Source organism: Equus przewalskii, chromosome 30 (assembly GCF_037783145.1).
Source record: "Equus przewalskii isolate Varuska chromosome 30, EquPr2, whole genome shotgun sequence".
NCBI classification, from domain to species: Eukaryota; Metazoa; Chordata; class Mammalia; order Perissodactyla; family Equidae; genus Equus; species Equus przewalskii.
The window spans coordinates 25,294,232-25,312,508 of NC_091860.1; the positions used below are offsets into that span (position 1 = coordinate 25,294,232).

Sequence of the window (18,277 nt, forward strand, 5' to 3'; positions counted from 1 at the left end):
TACATAGCAGGTGAGGAAGGTGGGCTGGGTACTGAGGGTCACTGGCTATTCCCATGTCCTCCTGAGACAGGAATGAAGCGAGTCCATGAAGAAGCATTTCACACCTTGCAGGAGAGGGAGGAAGGTTTGGGATGGGGTTGGCAGGGGTCACACGCGCTGGATGGAGAAGGCAGCGGCCAAGAAGGCTACTGCGGTAATCCCGGCGAGGAGGGCGGGGCTGCAGGGCGGGCGGGAGGGGACCGCGGGGCGAGCTGCGGCGGGGCAGCGGGGACCCGGGGCGGCGCGGGGCGGCGCGGGGCGGGGCCCGGAGGGGGCGGCACCCCGGGGGCGCGGGGAGGCGGGGCCGTGCGCGCCCCGCCGATCCCGGAGCGGTGTCCCCGCGCGCGTCCCGACGCGTCCAGTGCCGGCCGCCACACTGTCGCCGCGCCATGCTCCTGCTGCTCGGACTGTGCTTGGGGCTGCCGCTCTGCGCGGGGTCTCTGGGAGAGGCGCGGAGCTGGGGTGACACTTCGGAGCCCGTAAGTGGAGATCTGGGGGGAGCCAGGGAGGCCCCGGGCGGGGGCTGCCGTCCCTTCCCATGGCCTTCTCGGGCGCCTGGCGGCTGGACAGGCCCCCTTTGAACAGTCCTGGACGTGAGGAAGGGAGGGGTCACACCCCATCTCCTGTTACAGCATCCCCCTTTCTCTCGGCTCCCCAGCCTTCTGCTCGGGAGCTTCCCCATCTGTTGGTCCCTCGTGGCGAGAGAGTCTGGCTGGTGAAGTTTCCTGCAGAATTGCACCTAGGACTTCAGTGTCCTGCAGACCCAAATCTTCTTGGCTTCTGTTATCTGTACAGATTTCTGCTAGTTTGTTGTTGTTGTCGTTCATTTCTGAGCCAGAGCCCCTAGTTAATCACAACGTTCTTCTTTAAGGCACAGGTGTGGGGTAGTTTTGTGTTACTGTCTTTGCTAGTAGTTCCGGAGAGAAAGCACCATCTAGGAAAAGCTCCAGGCTCCTGGAACCGTCTGACTCCTCATCGGGTTCTTATCAGTGGTCCTCCGATGGTGGGCGGAGGACCAGGGACCAGGGACTCACTTCCCCTAGTTAATATTCTGCGCATGTGCCAGAGTTTGTGCTTTAAATGACTTAACCTCACAGGTGGATAAAACCTGCAAGTATGAAATCTTAATACGATGTCTGAAGAATGGAAAAGCTTTTTAAAAAATGTGAAACGAGTTCACACAAATATCAATGTAAAGACCTTATAGAGAGAAATGGCTGTGTCCCAATCAGTAACTAGTGCGCCTCTACATCCCCTGGTGCTGTTTACACACATATCATTTAAATTATATTTAAATTGTTTAGCTTAAGACGTGTTTTCATGCGGTGGGAGGAAGAAATAAGCAGGCATGGGCTTCCGCCACGTTTCTAGCATCTTGGTGTGAAGACTAGAATCCCCCTAAATAAACATCAGCTGGTTACTCCTGTTGACTCAGCTTCATGGATATGCTTATCTGCAAAAGGGAAGAAATGGCCCTTCTCTTGTAGGGTTGTCAGGAGGAACACCCATAAAAATTCCAAGAGGCTGTGCGTGGCTGGGGTGGTGCAGGCTTTGGATCCAGAGACACTGGTGGTCTTTACTCTGCCCTTTACAGTTGTGTGGTCTGGACGAGCTGCGTCTCTGTGAGCCTTCCTTTCTGGTTGGTCACAGCACGGAATCCACCTCCTTTGGGGCATGCTTGTAAGGACTCAGCTGCTAGTCTGTGTAGAGGCCTGGTATACAGTGGGCGCTCAATAAATGGCAGGTGTTTTAGTACGCGGTTAAGGGCGTGGGCTTGGTGCCAGGCTGCCTGGGTTGGATTCCTGATTCTGTCACTTAGCAGCAATGTGGCCCTGGGCAAGTTACTGGAAGCCTCGAGGTCCAATTCTATGAAAGGTGGGAAATAATTGGGTGAGGACCGAGCAGTTAATACACCTAAAGTACTTGGAACCGTGTCAGCACTTGGGCAGTGGAAGTGCTGAGAGAAGGAATTTAGGGGAAAGATCTTAAAACTTTTTGAGGGTTGCTGGGAGGAGAGTGTGGGAAGAACTGAAACAAAGATTCTGTTTGTGAAGTAGGAGGGGGGATGAAACCTCTAACATCTGTCTGTGCAAGTGGGATTAACTCACTCAGTTTGCCTGCCTGGAAAAACATGGGTCTGGCCCATTTCGGTGATTTCATGCCGTCTTCAACCCACGGCACTATTTATTCATCTTGAAAATGACTAAACCAGACAAAAACTCCAACATAGCAAGTTCTGTGAAGATTTGCAATTTTGCCTTTTTATCCCTACTCTATTAAAAAAATGTATGTGCGTGTGATGTAGGGTTTAAGGCCCCACGCTCCGGAACCAGACTTCCTGGGTTCGAATCCCGGCTCTGCACTCACTGGAGCGTTCCTTACCGTCTATGACCCTCTATTTACCCATCTCTAGAATGGAAATGATGAGGTGACTTAATTCAAAGGATTTTGAAGAATAAACAAATTAATGTCCTTAAAGGTTAGAACTGTACCTGACAATGTAGTCAGTGTTCTATTCTCCATAATTATGGTCTTCAAAATTACATAAAAACTTAATTTGTCTTATGTGACTGAACGTGCCTATTAATTTGCTTTGAGATTTCAGAGATGTTGTCTTATTTGTCCTTTATCTTTAATTGGAAATATGACTAATAATATCTTAGATTCGGGTTCCTTGCTGTTCCCTCTGTCTCCCCCTCATCTGTAAACAATATTACCCAAAGTGAGAACACTTATAAGCAGTAGTTTTCCGACTTTTGTCTGCAAAAGGACAGTCGGGGAGCACATTAACCACTCGTATTCCTGACCCCCCACTGCCGTCAATACAGATCCGTTAGGTTTGGGGTGGAGTCCAGATAATTCGGAGGCAGGTGATCCATGGACCACATTTAGAATAATTTTGCTTTCAAAGAATCTTTCAGGAAATTAGTATTTTAAAAGTAGTCTCGTGTATGAAATCAGCTTGCTACAGATTTATCTGATTTGTGAGTTTCAAACTGATATGGTTTCTTTCAGTAAGGATAGGGTCGTATTTCTGTTATTACAAAATCAACTTTTAATTTACAAAATAATAATAGCCACCAATTATTAAGTGTCCATAATGTCCCAGAGAGTTTGCTAGGTGCTCTAGGTCAAAATAATAAGAAGCAATAAAGTATATAGTTAAAACCGCTCCAAGTGGAGCCAGACTGTCCAGGTTCCAACCTGAATCCTGCCACTAACTGGCTGTGTGTACTTGTGCAAGTAACTTAACCTCTCTGGGTCTTGGTTTCCTCATCGGCAGGATAGAGTTGTTAATGCTCCTACCTTATAGGCAGGGGTGGATTTAGATTTTGAGAGGAGAGTAAAGTTTATACAATTTGCAGGGCCCTCTTGAAGAAAAAGAATATCAAATGATGACTACAAAATTAGGTGCTACAGTGAACATTCAGGGGCTGGCACCGAGGCTGAGTGGTTAAAGTTCACACACTCCACTTTGGCAGCCCAGGATTCACCAGTCCGGACCCTGGGCGCAGACCCAGCTCCGCTCCTTAAGCCATGTTGTGCTGTGGTGGCGTCCCTCATAGAAGAACTAGAAGGACTTACAACTAGGATATGCAACTGTGTACTGGGGCTTTGGGAGAAAAAAAAGGAAGATTGGCAACAGATGTTAGCTCAGGGCCAATCTTCCTCACCTAAAAAGCCTGCAAAAATAAAAAACAAACCATAAAGTGAACATTGATTTAGCAGGATAAATAAATCACAGCAAATGACACAAATATGTGTCAAACACCACAAATATCACCCATTGTTAAGGGACTGCACAAGGTCAGGGATCTTGAAGCTTACATTTTGTTTGCTTCTGCATGATAATAAAGTATTAAATGAAAAATCATAAACCACTTCTACTCTTATGGTTGTGGTGAGGATGAAATGAGTTAATTCAGGCAAAGCCCTTGCGTGTGGTAAGCACTAAGGTCATACTAGCTCTTTTTATTATTTATGTGCAGTCTGGTTAAATCTCTGACTGCCGCTGCAAGGACAGTCTAAGCATGCAATGGAAGTCCCCCCGGGGAAGGGACGTCCCCAGCGTCCTGTGTGCAGAACCTGGATTGGAACCCAGGTGTGCTGGGTGCCAAAGCGAGGATATGAGGGACTCCTCCGAAGACCAGGCCACTTTCCTATTTATAATATAATGCCATTTGTTTCAATGTGACTTTTATTTGTAGCTCCTGGCACATAGAGACTGTTCAGTATATGCTTGTGGTACCACATCGATTGTGGTGATACTGCCTGAATCGAGAATTTTCCCGGCGTTTTAATTTTTTATAATCTCACTCAGAACCAAATTTTTGCATTTGAGAAAACACAGAGAATCCAGGCAACTATTTGTTGTTGTTGTTGTTGTTGTTTTAACTCTTTCAAAAGTCAAGTCAGTAGAAGATTTTGTGAGCTCCAGGCCACTCATACTGTCTCCTTTATGTGCATGGGTGTGACGGTTGAAACGCAGGAGGAGGATCTTGTGGGAGAGATGCTAGAGACCTGCTCACTCTCACACCAGCCATATCTTGTTTCTTTGGGGGTGTGGGGCGGGGGCAAGGGTGAGGAAGTCCTGAGAATCGGGCAGTGAGCTGTACGTGACTTCACGTCCCTCACTAACAGCTTCCCAAAGCCTTGGATGGATGCTCCAACGTAAAGCCATCTTGCCTGCCATGCTGGGGGAGTTCTTGTGGGAGGTCCCAGCAGGCTTTCTGAATCTAAGGAATAGCGGGGTCTATCTGGGAAGATGGGGCCACGGGATGGAGACCTGAGCTTTTTTGGGGTGGTGGGGGATCCTGAACCTCCTCGTTATTTTTCCACAGATCCATTTCCCTTGTTTTTCACAGGTGAAGAGAGGGTGACCTGCCTAAGGCCGGTTGCTTTTTGTTTTCTTTCAGCTGCCTGGAAATTGGAATTTTAGCTCGAAAATGAGCTTTCTTCACCCATTACTGAGGTTATGGGTACCCCAAATTGCAAAAGGTTACCGAACATTATGGTAGCTGAACAGCCTTCTAAAGTAGCAACATTACTCCAAAGGAAGGAAACTCTTGTGCGGGTGATAAAGAATGACCCAACTAGTCTTCCCAGACTAACCATTCTCAGCTCAGGTGATAGATGGCAGCCCCAGTGGCTTTCCAAGCTGTAGCCCTTGGTTTTGCATCGGGCCTTATACCAGATCTCGGAGACAACTGATTCCTGAGTTGCTGGGTCTTGGTTTCAGGATCTCAGAAGGCCCTCAGAAGGTGGGGCCACCTGGCGGATAAGTTCCGAGTTCAGAGCCCCCAGTCAGTTGATGGTGTGTGGCTGAGGCTGGCCCGGTGCAGCGTCTCTTGGCTCGTTCGTGGGACGTAGGGTCACAGACCCAGTGATAGGGCTCAAGAGGAAGGGTAGAGGGTATGTCCCCGCCTGTATGTCTCTCTCAGTCCCCATGGGTCATTAAAGCATCTGTACCAGAAGGGAAAGTACGTATATGCTCTGCATGTTCAGAGTATCTTCTACCATGGGCAGAATTAAGTTTCGCTGCTCTCATCTCTTCCCAGGCTCTTTCTCATTTATGGACTTTTTAGAATGCTTTCAGGATATTTCTGTTTTCTTCCAATCATAGCCAACATTGTGATTGACCCTGGGGGAAAAACTATATTCCCTATCACTCAAATTATGTACACCTAAGCAGTGCCTGCTGTTTTTTTACCTATAGTTGGACTAACTGATGATGGGGAGATTCTAAACTCCACAGTCCCGTTAGTGTTGTTGGTGCATTCTTTGTGCAAGGGAAATCTTCAGCCACCATTCTGCCTCCTGGTGGTGAATGCTGCTTGGTCCCTGCGAGTGAAAGACGGGGTGGCAGAGCTATGAAGCTGCTTCTCAGCATGGTTCCTGTATTGACTGATTGTCTTTAAATTTCTCCTGGCCTTTCATGCCACTCCAACAAACATCCTACACAGCTAGTTCTAGCCATGCCTCCATCATGAAGCCCCTCATGGTCACTCAAAAACATAGTGCACTCTGCTTTTTTCCATTTCCTTTGAAACTTATAAAAATTACCTTGTCTCTTAAGTTTTCATGAGTATATTTCTTTCAAGTTAGGTAGTATGGTCCTTGATGGCAAGGATCGTGGCTTGTATTTCTCAATTAATTTTGTGGTCTGAACATCTTCTGTTCTGATGCTGGAGAAATCAGCTCAGCTCTGTAGGAGCAAAGAATCCTATTTGAGCCGTCTCTTACGTCTTTGATTTGGCGCCCCGTGCTCACAGGCATTCATGGCAATCCTCGACATTAAGCTGGAAGTGGTTACTTATCTATCCTGAAGCCCCACTCCCAGATTCTTAAAGGCGATGAGAAAACTCTCAAACAGTAAAGGGATCAGGAATTCCTAACTAAAAACAACGATGATGACATTGGTGTCCTTTCCACTTCCAGTCCTAGCTGGCTCCAGGAATCCGTGTGTACCAGGAAGTTTTGCTTCTGGTTCAGTCTGAGTTTAAATGTGGACTGAAGTGGAGTCATCGTGGTCCCCTGAGACGTCAGATAGTCATCTCAAAAATGAAAAACCAACTTCTCTTGTTCTCCTCAAGCCTTGTTTATTTTCTCAAAAAGCCTATTTTGCAAAGGAGGAAGCTTCAAAGAAAATACTTTAGATCAATCAAAGAACATAATACCTGAGAGGGGCTGGGCCTTCCTTCTGACCATAACTATTTTAAGTGGTCCCCAGCCTATTCCACAATTTTAGGAAGGGAAGGGCCTGAGATGAACCTGCAGAACTGGTCAGGACGTTCCCGTGGTGCTTGTTACGGCTTTCCTCGGACCGTCTCATACCTCCCACCTCATTTCAGAAAGAGAAACCAGTGTCGTCCCAGTGATTGGTTCTCATCTGGAGTCAAGGTGGTGGATCCCAACCTAAATCCTGCGCTATTTCTTTCTAGTCCACGTTCTGGAGAACAGGAGGCTCTGTGAGGGCGTCTGAGGGTCGTTTAGAATCTGTGTATATTTTGGGGGCGGGATCAGGGAGAGAACAGGTGTTAAAACAGTTTCTGTTATACCTTCAGTTTGCAAAGTGGGAATATCTTTACTTTTTTTTCTATATGGAAGTAGTACGTGCTAATTTGTCAGAAATTGAGGTAATACACAAAAGTTTAAAGAGAAAGAATTCAATAGCCATTAGCATTTTGGGGCACATTCTACACATGCAAACACTTATACTTACAAAAGTGAGGTTGTGTTAGATAGTGTTTTGTTACCTGATTCAATTACTTAAAAATGCATCATGAATCTATCAGTCAGGATAGGCTATGCTACGCCATGGTAACAACCCCCCAATCTCAACGTGTTAAATACCAGACGTTTTTTTCTTGCTCATACAACTTGTCCGTCTTGCGTTGGCAGTGGAGCAAGTATGCACACTGTGGTCACTCAGGAACTTGGGCTACATGGAGCAGCTGCCATCTCAAGTGTTGCTCATCCCCGTGCCAGAGAAAAGGCAGTTCTGGAGGAGCACACATCTGTAATTAAATACTTGGCCCAGACGTGATAAATGCTACTTACATTCGTAACTTACTCGCCTGAGCTAGTCTCATGGCCCTGCCGTCCACAAGGGGGCCAGGAAATGCAATACTTCTGGCAGAGAGCTGGAGAAGCATTTGGTGAACAGCACAGAAGTCCAATAAAATGAACATTTATTGGTGCCAATAAATATAGATCTTAAATAGAGATCATTGTATTCTAATTAATCTGTGTATCATAATATATTTAACCAAACCACTTTTAAAGGATATTTTAGGCTATTCCCAATTCTTATCAATTGTTTTAAAAGTTGCAAAGAATTTTCTTCACATTCATTGTTTTCTATGAATTTTTTTCCCCTTATGATACTTTTCTGTGAGTAGAATTTCCAAAAGACATGCGTACTGGTGGGAATGTAAAATGTTGCAGCCACTTTGGAAAACAGTTTGGCAATTTCTTAAAAGTTAAATTTACCATACAACCCAGGAATTCCACTCCTGGGTTTTTCTACCTGTGGGGAATAAAAACATGCGTCTGACACAAAGACTTGCATGTGATGTTTAATGCAAGTTCCACATTGTGAAAAATAGCCGAAAAGCCAAAAGACCAAAACATCCTTCAACTGATGAATGGATCAACAAAGTGTAGTCTATCCATACAATGGACTATTATTCAGACATGAAAAGGAATGAAGGCCTGATATGTGCTACAACGTGGATGAATCTTGAAAAGATAGTAGTAAGTGGAAAAAGCCAGTCACGAAAGATTGATGCCATTTATATGAAATGTCCAGAATGAGCAAATCCGTAGAGACAAATTGAATTAGTGGTTGCCTAGGGCTGGGGGAAAGGCCGGGTTTGGGAGGTGAGAGCACAGGGGCACAAGGTTTCTTCTGGGATGATAAAATGTTCTAAATTGATTGTGGTGATGGTTGCACCACCCTGTGAATATACTAAAAAACATTGAATTGTGCACTTTAATTGAATGAATTTTATTCTTTGTAAATTATACCTCATAAAGCTGTTTAAAAAAGATATGCATAAAATCCAGGCATATTTTTCAAGTTTTTGATCCACATTGTCAAATTGCCCTCCAGAAAGGACTTTTTTTTTTTTTTTGAGGAAGATTAGCCCTGAGCTAACTGCTGCCAATCCTCCTCTTTTTGTTGAGGAAGACTGGCCCTGAGCTAACATCCATGCCCATCTTCCTCTACTTTATATATGGGACGCCTACCACAGCATGGCTTTTGCCAAGCAATGCCATGTCTGCACCTGGGATCTGAACTGGCAAACCCTGGGCTGCCGAGAAGCGGAACATGCGAACTTAACTGCTGCGCCACCAGGCCCACCCCTGGACAATTTTTTAAATTTTTAAATGTTTTAATTTTTTTCATTGAGGTCATAATGGCTTATAACTGTGAAATTTCAGTTGCACATTATTATTTGTCAGTCATGATATGAATGTGCCCCTTCACGCCTTGTGCCCATCCTGCAATCCCCTTCCCCCAGTAACCACTAAACTGTTGTCTTTATCCATGTGTTTGTTTATCTTCCACATGTGAGAGAAATCATATGGTGTTTGTTTTTCTCTGTTTGGCTTATTTCACTTAACATAATAACCTCAAGGTCCATCCATGTTGTTATGAATGGGACGATTTTGTCATTTTTTTATGGCTGAGTGGTATGCCATTGTATATATATACGACATCTTCTTCATTCATCAGTCAGTGGGCACTTGGGTTGCTTTCACGTCTTGGCTATAGTGAATAATGCTGCCATGAACGTAGGGGTGCCTAAGTCTCCTTGAAATGTTGATTTCAAGTTCTTTGGATAAATATCCAGTAGTGGGATAGCTGGATTGTATGATATTTCTACATTTAATTTTTTGATAAATCTCTATACTGTTTTCCATAGTGGCCCCTCCAGTTTGCATTCCCACCGGCAGTGGATGGGGGTCCCCTTTTCTCCATAAGCTCTCCAACACTTCTTATTTTTTGTCTTGTTGATTGTAGCCATTCAAATGGGTGTAAGGTGATATGTTAGTGTTGTTTTGATTTGCATTTCCCTGATGATCAGTGCATGTTGAGCATCTTTTCATGTGCCTATTGGTCATCTGTATATCTTCTTTGAAAAAATATCTGTTCATATCCTCTGGCCGTTTTTTGATTGGGTTGGTTTTTGTTGTTGTTGAGTTTTCTGAGTTCTTTATATATTATGGAAATTAACCCCTTGTTGGATATATGATTTGCAAATATTTTCTCGAAGTTGTCTTTTCATTTTGTTCCTGGTTTCGTTTGCCTTGCAGAAGCTCTTTAGTCTGATGAAATCCCACTTGTTTATTTTTTCTTTTGTTTCCCTTGTCTGAGTAGACATGGTATTCGAATAGATCCTTTTGAGATGGATGTCAGAGAGTGTACCGCCTATATTTTCTTCTAGAAGTTTTATGGTTTCAGGTCTTACTTTTAAATCTTTGATCCATTTTGAGTTTATCTTTGTGTATGGCGAATGATAATGGTCTACTTTCACTTTTTTGCATGTGGCTGTCCAGTTTTCCCAACACCATTTATTGAAGAGCCTTTCCCAGAAAGGATGATTTTTTTCCTCACAACAATAGCAGTTAACATTCCTCTTATTTAAACAGTGACTTGCCGTGAGTAATGTTCAACAGCCAGCTAGGACTTTAGTCCACACTGCCTGGTTGATCGACATGATTTTTCAAAATGAGGATTTTATCACCTTCCCTTCACCTCCTCTGCACATGGGAAAGTATAGCATGTAGCATATCATCAGAAAAAATACAGTAGTAAAATTCAAGGTAAGTTATTTTGCTTCCAGAGTTTTCTGGAGTTTTGAGTTGAATAATTGAGCCCATCAGAATAAGGCTGAACGTGTTTATCATTGTAATAGACACAATAGCAAAGAGTTGATTTTCAAGCCCAAAATAAAATGAAAAACAGAATACAAATATTGTAGTGAACTCTTTGTTTTTCTTATTGCACCCAGGCCCCTCTAACAGATTTAGGAACACTCAGATCATGAGGTAGTGTGCCATTGTGGGTTAAGAAGTCAGCCAGGTCCAGGAGGGATGAATTCTAATTCTGGCCTGCAAGCTTCCTGATTCAAGGTCAAAACTGCTTTTCAGGCTGGATAGCCCTTTTTGTGAATCTGAATTTATTTTAACCCCCTCATGTAACTCCTTTAAGAATGACCTCACAATCATTTTTCATGACTCTTCTCTTTTTTATAGGTTGGAGTCAGGGTCCCGAGGCAACTCAGGCTGTTGCAAAGACTGGTATGTATATTCATGGTTACCTCTTAAAAGTCTGTTCCCTCTGTCAACTTAAAAACCACACTTGCCTGTTATTTTTTCCTCCAAATGAAATTATTTGGGAATAGTCAAAAGAATGGCAGTTTGGGACATGCATGCTGTGGGGAACCATAAGCAAACCCAGCAAACAAAGGAGCGGAGCTGCTTTTACAGAGAAAAAGGGGGAATGGGGGGGGCTGCTCTAAAGGAAAGTCCGTTGGGGGAAGAGTAACAGTTCAGGGTGGCAACGGCTTCTCATTGGCTGAACTGTGATGTTTCTCATTGGCTGAGCTGTGGTGTCTCTCATTGGCTGAGCTGCTGCGTTTCTCATTGGATAGACTGCTGCATTTCTCATTGGCTGAGCTGCAGCATTTCTCATTGCTGAGCTGCAGCATTTCTCATTGGCTGGGCTGTTGCAGGCAAGGGAGAGAAATCTTCCTTCAGTAGTAAAGTAGTTGTGCTTCTTGTCAAAGATGCCAGACTCCCTCTCCTCCTGTTTGGTGTAATTAACAATGTGTGATCGGACCTGAGAGCTCCCTCTAGAGGCCCTCCTAACTCTGATTTAGCTAAAGTTTCTTTTATTAATTTCCACACTTCACTTATTCTGTGTATCTTGAACCAGGCGCTAGTTTTGCTTGCGACTCCCCCAAAGCTTATGAAGTTGCTTGTAGAAGAATTCTAATATGAAACAGCATAGCTTTGATAAGACTTCTTTAAGTGGATTTTTCTTTCTGGGAAAAGACCTCATTATTTTAGTAGGAATTCAAGGACAAAGTATGGAGTTTCAAAGTCCTTCTTTAAAAAAACCAAAAAACCTAAATTAACTTTTACTGTTTTATGACATGCTTACACAAGAAATAAAGACTTTTTTTTGTTCTGAAGTGAACAACTAAAGCAAGCAAAGAATTCACATTTGTAAATTAAAGCTTCGTGGGAGGCACGTTGGACAAAGCTCTCAATGCATGTAGGAGGCTAACAGATGGAGCTTGGGCAAACGTTCTGGAACTCTGAGAGCTGATGTGAAACCATCTCAGTTCTTCCTTACTACTGTGTGTACAATGACGTATCAGAATGTGGGGACATGCCTTCAGGCTCTGGGGTGTGGCTTCCCAAGCATTTCCTCAAGGGTGACGGGTTTATCCAAGGCCTCCTTACACCTGGTGGGTGTTTGAGTCAATTCTAGCTTTATCATGACCAGTGTCACAATCATGACCACCTTTGTTTGGACCAAGACTTTGCGTTCCTGTCATTTCTGCTTGGTTAGAATTGGTAAGAGGTGGTAGAACCAAGATCTGAGTCCCAACACTCTGATTCTGAGTCTGTGCTCTTAACGAATACACCAAACTGCCTTCTCAATTCTATTTCTATTTCTTATTATTTTAGCTCAGCCATACGTCACCTGGCCTTGCTCTATCCATTCTTTTAGATCATGAAAAGTATTCCGTGTTGTTGGCACACCATAATTTATTAAGCATTCTACTATTGATGAGCTTTCAATTTGTTTCCATTTCTTTTTTGCCCCTGTAAATAATGCTGCAAAAAACATTTTGTTTATTCCATCATATGGGTGCTTTTGATTCTGTGGCCTAGATTTTCAGTAGCAGGATTGCTGGATCCAAGTGCATAGACATTTTACATTTTGATAGATGTTGTCAGACTCCTTTTGAATGCTGTTACTCCTAATACTATCTGTATATATTCCATGTCTGTCAGCAGTGATGAATATGCACATTTCTGCCAGGAAGGATATGATTACTCTTTTTGATTTGTCAGTCTCTTAGATATAAAGTACATTTTGTTGTTCCTTTAACTTGCATTTCCTTGACTATGTATGAGTTTGGACTTTTTTTTATATATTTATCGGCCATTCAGAGTAGTTCTTCTGTGAATTATTGTTTTTTAAGGTCTGGTGCCCATTTTTCTGTCGTGTTTTTTATCACCTAATTGTCAATGGGTCAGAGATCTTTGTGTGTTATAGATATTCTGTCTTCTGAATTGGAAGAGTTTGCTCCTAAATCTGTTGTTTGTCTACTTACTTTGTTTATGGTGTATTTGCCGTATAAAAGTTTCAAGTGCCTGGGGCCGGCCCGGTGGTGCAGCAGTTAAGTGTGCACATTCTGCTTTGGCAGCCCGGGGTTCACCAGTTTGGATCCCGGGTGCGGACATGGCACCGCTTGCTGAGCCATGCTGTGGTAGGAGTCCCACGTATAAAGTAGAGGAAGATGGGCACGGATGTTAGCTCAGGGCCACGCTTCCTCAGCTAAAAGAGGAGGATTGGCAGCAATTAGCTCAGGGCTAATGTTCCTCAAAAAAAAAAAGAAGTTTTAAGTTCCTAAGTAATAAATAAATAAGTAAATAAATTAAAAAATGTATCTTTTCGTTACAGCCTCTGAGTTTTCATTCTTGGTTACAAAGATTTTCTTGACCCTTTGGCTTATACTGTTTATGTGATTACTTAGATTTTCTTAGAAATCTCTTTGAATTTTAAAAGTCTTACTTTTACATGTATTAGGCTTTTTTAACATGAACTTTGTTTAGCCATCCAACTGGTACCAGAATGCTCTTTCCAGCAGTAGGCCTGTGCTTTGCTTTCTTTTGCAAATGTCTTCAATGACTCATATCATCTGTAGGATTAACTCCAAGACACAGCCCCTGCCCTCGGGAGGTGAGATGACGACAGGCAATTGTTTTAGGAAAACCAAGCCAGCATCTCTTAAGCACTATGGAGACTCAGACACAAAGATAACCTTGCTGTTCAAAATATAACATTTTTGTATATGTGACACCAGAGAGCTTCATAAAAAGAGCATGTAATTAATTCAGAATTGTAACAGCTATTCTAAAATTTATAGGGGCCAGTCCTATGGCCAAGTGGTTAAGTTTGTACACTCTGCTTCAGCGGCCCAGGGTTTCGCCACTTCGGATCCTGGGCACGGACCTAGCACCGCTCATCAAGCCTTGCTGTGGATGCATCCCACATGGTAGAACCAGAGGGACCTGCAACAAGAATATGCAACTGTGTACTGGGGGGCTTTGGGGAGAAGAAGAAGAAGGAAAAAAAAGATTGGCAACAGATGTTAGCTCAGGTGCCAATCTTTAATAAATAAATATATAAAATTTATAGGCAGGATTTGTTTTAAGCAGATGTGGTAGGCCACGTAGATGTGGAAGTGAGCTTCATGAAGGAAGAAGTTTATACTCACAGATCCCTAGGGATGGGGTGCGTGGCTCACCATGCAGGGCCTCTTGGGGAAGCACCTGGGTTGGTGAGGAGGCAGAATGAGCAGAGAGGAAGGCACGGCCCAGAGCCTTTATTGGGCTTTAGTGGAAGGAACTGGCGAGTCAGGTTAGGTTTGCTGAGTGAGCTTAGGATTGGATAGCTTGAATGATTTTGGCAGGCTCTGGGCTGTAATAGTGGTCCCTGGTTGTTTGGTACCTGGCCCCAGTGTGATTTAGGATAGGGGAACATTGACCAGGTGTGTGGCAATTTGAGAGTGCGGGCTCTGGGCTGGTTGACTGTGTATCACAAGTGTGCTTACTGGTTTGTTTGCTATCTCTAGAAACAGCCAGCCCCAGGAGGGGCAGTCTCTGCAGGATCAAGGCCTCAAATGCCAGAGCATCCAGAATAGAGAGAGAAAGAAAATATAGTCAGTACAGCAGGCAGGGTTATATATGCACATATCTCCCTACTCCCAACTCTGACCATCATGGTTTGTCCTTTTTAGGAGGTGTGTAGAGTGGAGTTTTTTCCTACTCCTAGGTGATCATTGCATTTTATGTTTCCTGTCTTCTAAATGTAGTGAAATATTGCTAAGTGGAACATACTAGCGCAAATGGGGGATTCAGAGCTGATGCCACCCTTCCATCTGTGGAGGGGTTAGATTATTTCCTCAAGGAGGTGAACACAGTACTCAGGATGTGCCTTGTCTGGAGGTCTTCTCTTCCTGTGATAGCAACATGGGCCATGTTGTTTTTCTCAGAAAGGAGACGCAATAAGGTTTAGCAGAGATCTCTGGACCCAGAGTCAGCCAACTGCCAAGCAACATCCTTCTCCTTTATAAAGTGATGGGGAGCCAAGTTCGATGATTTCTAAGGTTCTCCGTCATCTCCAAAATTACTTCTTCTAACGGTCACCACATTATTCTTCTAATAGACCGGAATAAAACAGCAAAAGGTTAATCTTCTGGGAAGAGGCCTGGGTTCTGGCAAATGCCGTTGCAAACATTTCTCAGTTACATTTCATCGCAAACATTCTTCATTACATTTCCAGATGGCATCTTGGGTAATTCAGGACATCCTCTGGGTGGCTTGATTTTAAATGACTCAGATGAGTCACAGAGAAACCTCTGGTCCCTTGAGCAGCTAATTAAGACACTCCCCGCCTCAAACTGCTTCTCCATCTGCTGAGCCTTTGTAGGAAAAATAATGAAGAATTTATTGTCACAGAAGACTTGATCTTTGCCCCTGTTTTCCAGTTGACATCCCCAAACAACATAATGAATTAAATATAAATATAGAAAGCATGTTGGATTTTTAAGAAGTGTACACTGGGAAAAATTGAGGCAACCTTTTATATCCTTCCTTCTATGACACATTTTCATGGAGCTCTGCCATCGCAAGCTCTGTGCTTGGCTTTTGGGCTTGTTCATTTCCTGACAATTTTGGGTACCTGTCCAATAGTCTTCTCACAACGCACGGTCTTTCTAATTAAACTGCTTGCTCTATTCCTTGTTCCAGGTGTGTGATATGGTTCCTTCCAGCTTCCATGTCTTTTATGTTTTTAGCGTGTCCCTTTTGTTCTCTTTCACCACATACAAATTCTACATCTATTTAAAAACTATTTCTGACCTTTAGACCTCACTGATTTCCCTTTCTTTGGAAAACTGAAAAGTCTTATAGTCAGTAAGTAAAAAAAAGAAATATACGTCTATGCTGTTAGTGCTGTGAAGTGGATTCTGACTCCTAGCCACCCCGTGGACAGCAGAGCGGAACCCTGCCCGATCTTTTTGCACCATCCTCTCATCTTCTGGTGCTGTATCAGCCAACGCTCTGCTGCTGTTCATAGGGTTTTCATAGCCAGTCTTTTTGGGAAGTGGGTGGCTGAGTCCTTCTTTCTAGTGCTGGAGCTCCGCTGAAACCTATCCACCGTAGGTGACCCTGCTGGTATGTGAAATCCCTGTGGCAGAGCTTTCAGCATCACAGGAACACACAGCTGCCACAGTGTGACAACCGACAGATGGGTGGTGTGGTTCCCTGGGAAATGAACCTGGGCTGTGGCGGCAATCTTAACCACTAGACCACCAGGGCTGGCTATATATATATATATATATATATATATATATACACACATATATATACACACACACATATACGTGTGTGTGTGTGTATGTATGTACAGATACACACATATATATCCCCTATCCCCTATATCTTCCTATGTTGCTTTATATTTTTTGCACTTTATCCCTAATGTGGTCGTAAGTGCCTTGAAACAAGGAACCATGTGTAACATTTCTTTCCAATCCTTTATAGAATTTAGTCTATTGTAGTGCTTAGTAAATACTAATTTATTACCATTTCCTTTTTTAGGATATATATTTTTCTTTAATTGTTCAAGATTCAGAAAATTCAATTCAATTCCATAAATGTTTTTGAGTTTCACTCTATGCTGAGAGCTGTGGGTGACAAACAAAGGGGAACAAGCCATGGGCCCTGTTCCCCACGTGTTGGCAGCCTCGTAGGGGAGAGGTCCTGGGTGGGTCCCTTGGGCAGAGGGGTATGGATTTGCACATGACTGATTTTGGTGCATGGTGGACCGAGAGAGCTGTAACAGAAAGGCAAGTGCCGTGATGTATAAGTGGATCAGGGGCTCCTCTGGGAAACAGTAACTGGGCAGAAGCAGGCACCCTAAAATAGTTTCTTAAAACTTTTACAAGCCTGTCTCTTGGGCCCATAAACTATTTTTCCTCTTCTTGGTGTAATGTTGTGGAAAATTCTGCTACATCCTTAACCTTAATTTAAGGCCAAAGAAGATACCATGGTAGTTAAGTTTAGTATTTTGTCAATGTTGTCTAATTTTCTCATTTAAGTTCAATAAAATTATAATTGATAATTGTCTCACAAATCAGAACAAATCAACATGGCATTGAAAATAGTCTCAAGGGTATCAAATGAAGAAGATTTTTTTTTTTTTTTGCTGAGGAAGATTCTCCCTGAGCTAACATCCACTGCCAGTCTTCCTCTTTTTGTATGTGAGCTGCCACCACAGCATGGCTACTGACAGATGAGCAGTGTAGGTCTGCACCCGGGAACCGAACCCAGGCTGCCGAAGCAGAGTGTGCCGAACTTAACCACTAGGCCCCTGGGGCAGGCTCTGAAGAAGATTTTTAATGATTTTTAAAATAGTCCAAGTCAAGGACCCTCTACTGAAGGAGCTAAATTTTATTTGGAATGCTATGCCCAGAGAGCTGTACACTTCATTTATCTAAGAGGTAAACTTAAGTTTTTCCCCTACTAGTACTCTAGTTTTATGTGAAAGACTTAAGTGATAAGTTGATGGGGAGAATTTTTGGAAATGTCAGAATATGACGACCATGCAGAATGGATTCAGCTTAATGTCCTATGTCTTGAATACTTAGAATTTAATGGATGAGAACTGGGCTTCCCAGGCAACTTTTGAATCAACAGCAAAGACTGAATTATGTTTAGTGTGCTTTTGGAGGTCTATGATTTATTGGCTGTGTCACAACTGTCACTGTGGAAAGCCTTGAACGGCCAGGCTGCCTCTGGAATCCTTTTTGAAAGAGGCAGGGCTGGAAGTCAGGGACTCCCGATTCCACACGGGATTGACTTACTTCCTACCTGTGTGACCTGGGGCAAGAAAACTGCTTTGACCTACCTTGGTAAAGCGGGGAATTGCACTTGAGAGTCTCTTCTTTATATCTTGTCTTTACAATTTATACTGTAACTTCTTCCACTAGGATTTCAAGGGTATTTCTGATATGCAGAAGTCTAGTTCACAAAACAAAATGCATAGAGATCGGAAATAGCATGGAGATTGAAATAACTAACAAAATGGCTAAGTCCAGCTCCAGTGCAACTTATGCTAAAGTCGGACTGCGAATTCAAATGTCTAAAGGGACTAGGCAGCTGTTCCAGCTTCTATTGCCATATAAAATCCTTCCCCCAAACTCAGTGGCTTAAAGCAGGAAGTATTTTATTATTATGCCATTTGTAGGGCAGGCGTTTGGGCAGGGCTCAGCTGAGTGATTCTTCTGGCCACATAGTGTTGATGGAGGTCGCTCAGTGGTGTTCAGCTGGCAGATGGGCTGACTATGACTTCACTCATGCATTGGGTCCTTGACGGGAATGCCTGCAGCTGAGCTCTCTGCCACAACCACCTACAATGCCTCCA

At 43.5% G+C, this 18,277-nt stretch overlaps 1 protein-coding gene across 1 annotated transcript in view; it reads left to right on the forward strand.

Moving 5' to 3' along the window:
- The first annotated feature begins 314 nt into the window (after positions 1-314).
- Positions 315-18,277, forward strand: part of ITIH5 (inter-alpha-trypsin inhibitor heavy chain 5) — an 85,450-nt gene continuing 67,487 nt past the window's right edge. The window contains exons 1-2 of the mRNA XM_008529152.2: positions 315-518; positions 10,804-10,848. Of these exons, the coding sequence (XP_008527374.2) occupies positions 429-518; positions 10,804-10,848 (135 nt within the window). The 5' untranslated portion in view covers positions 315-428. The remainder of the gene's footprint in view (positions 519-10,803; positions 10,849-18,277) is intronic.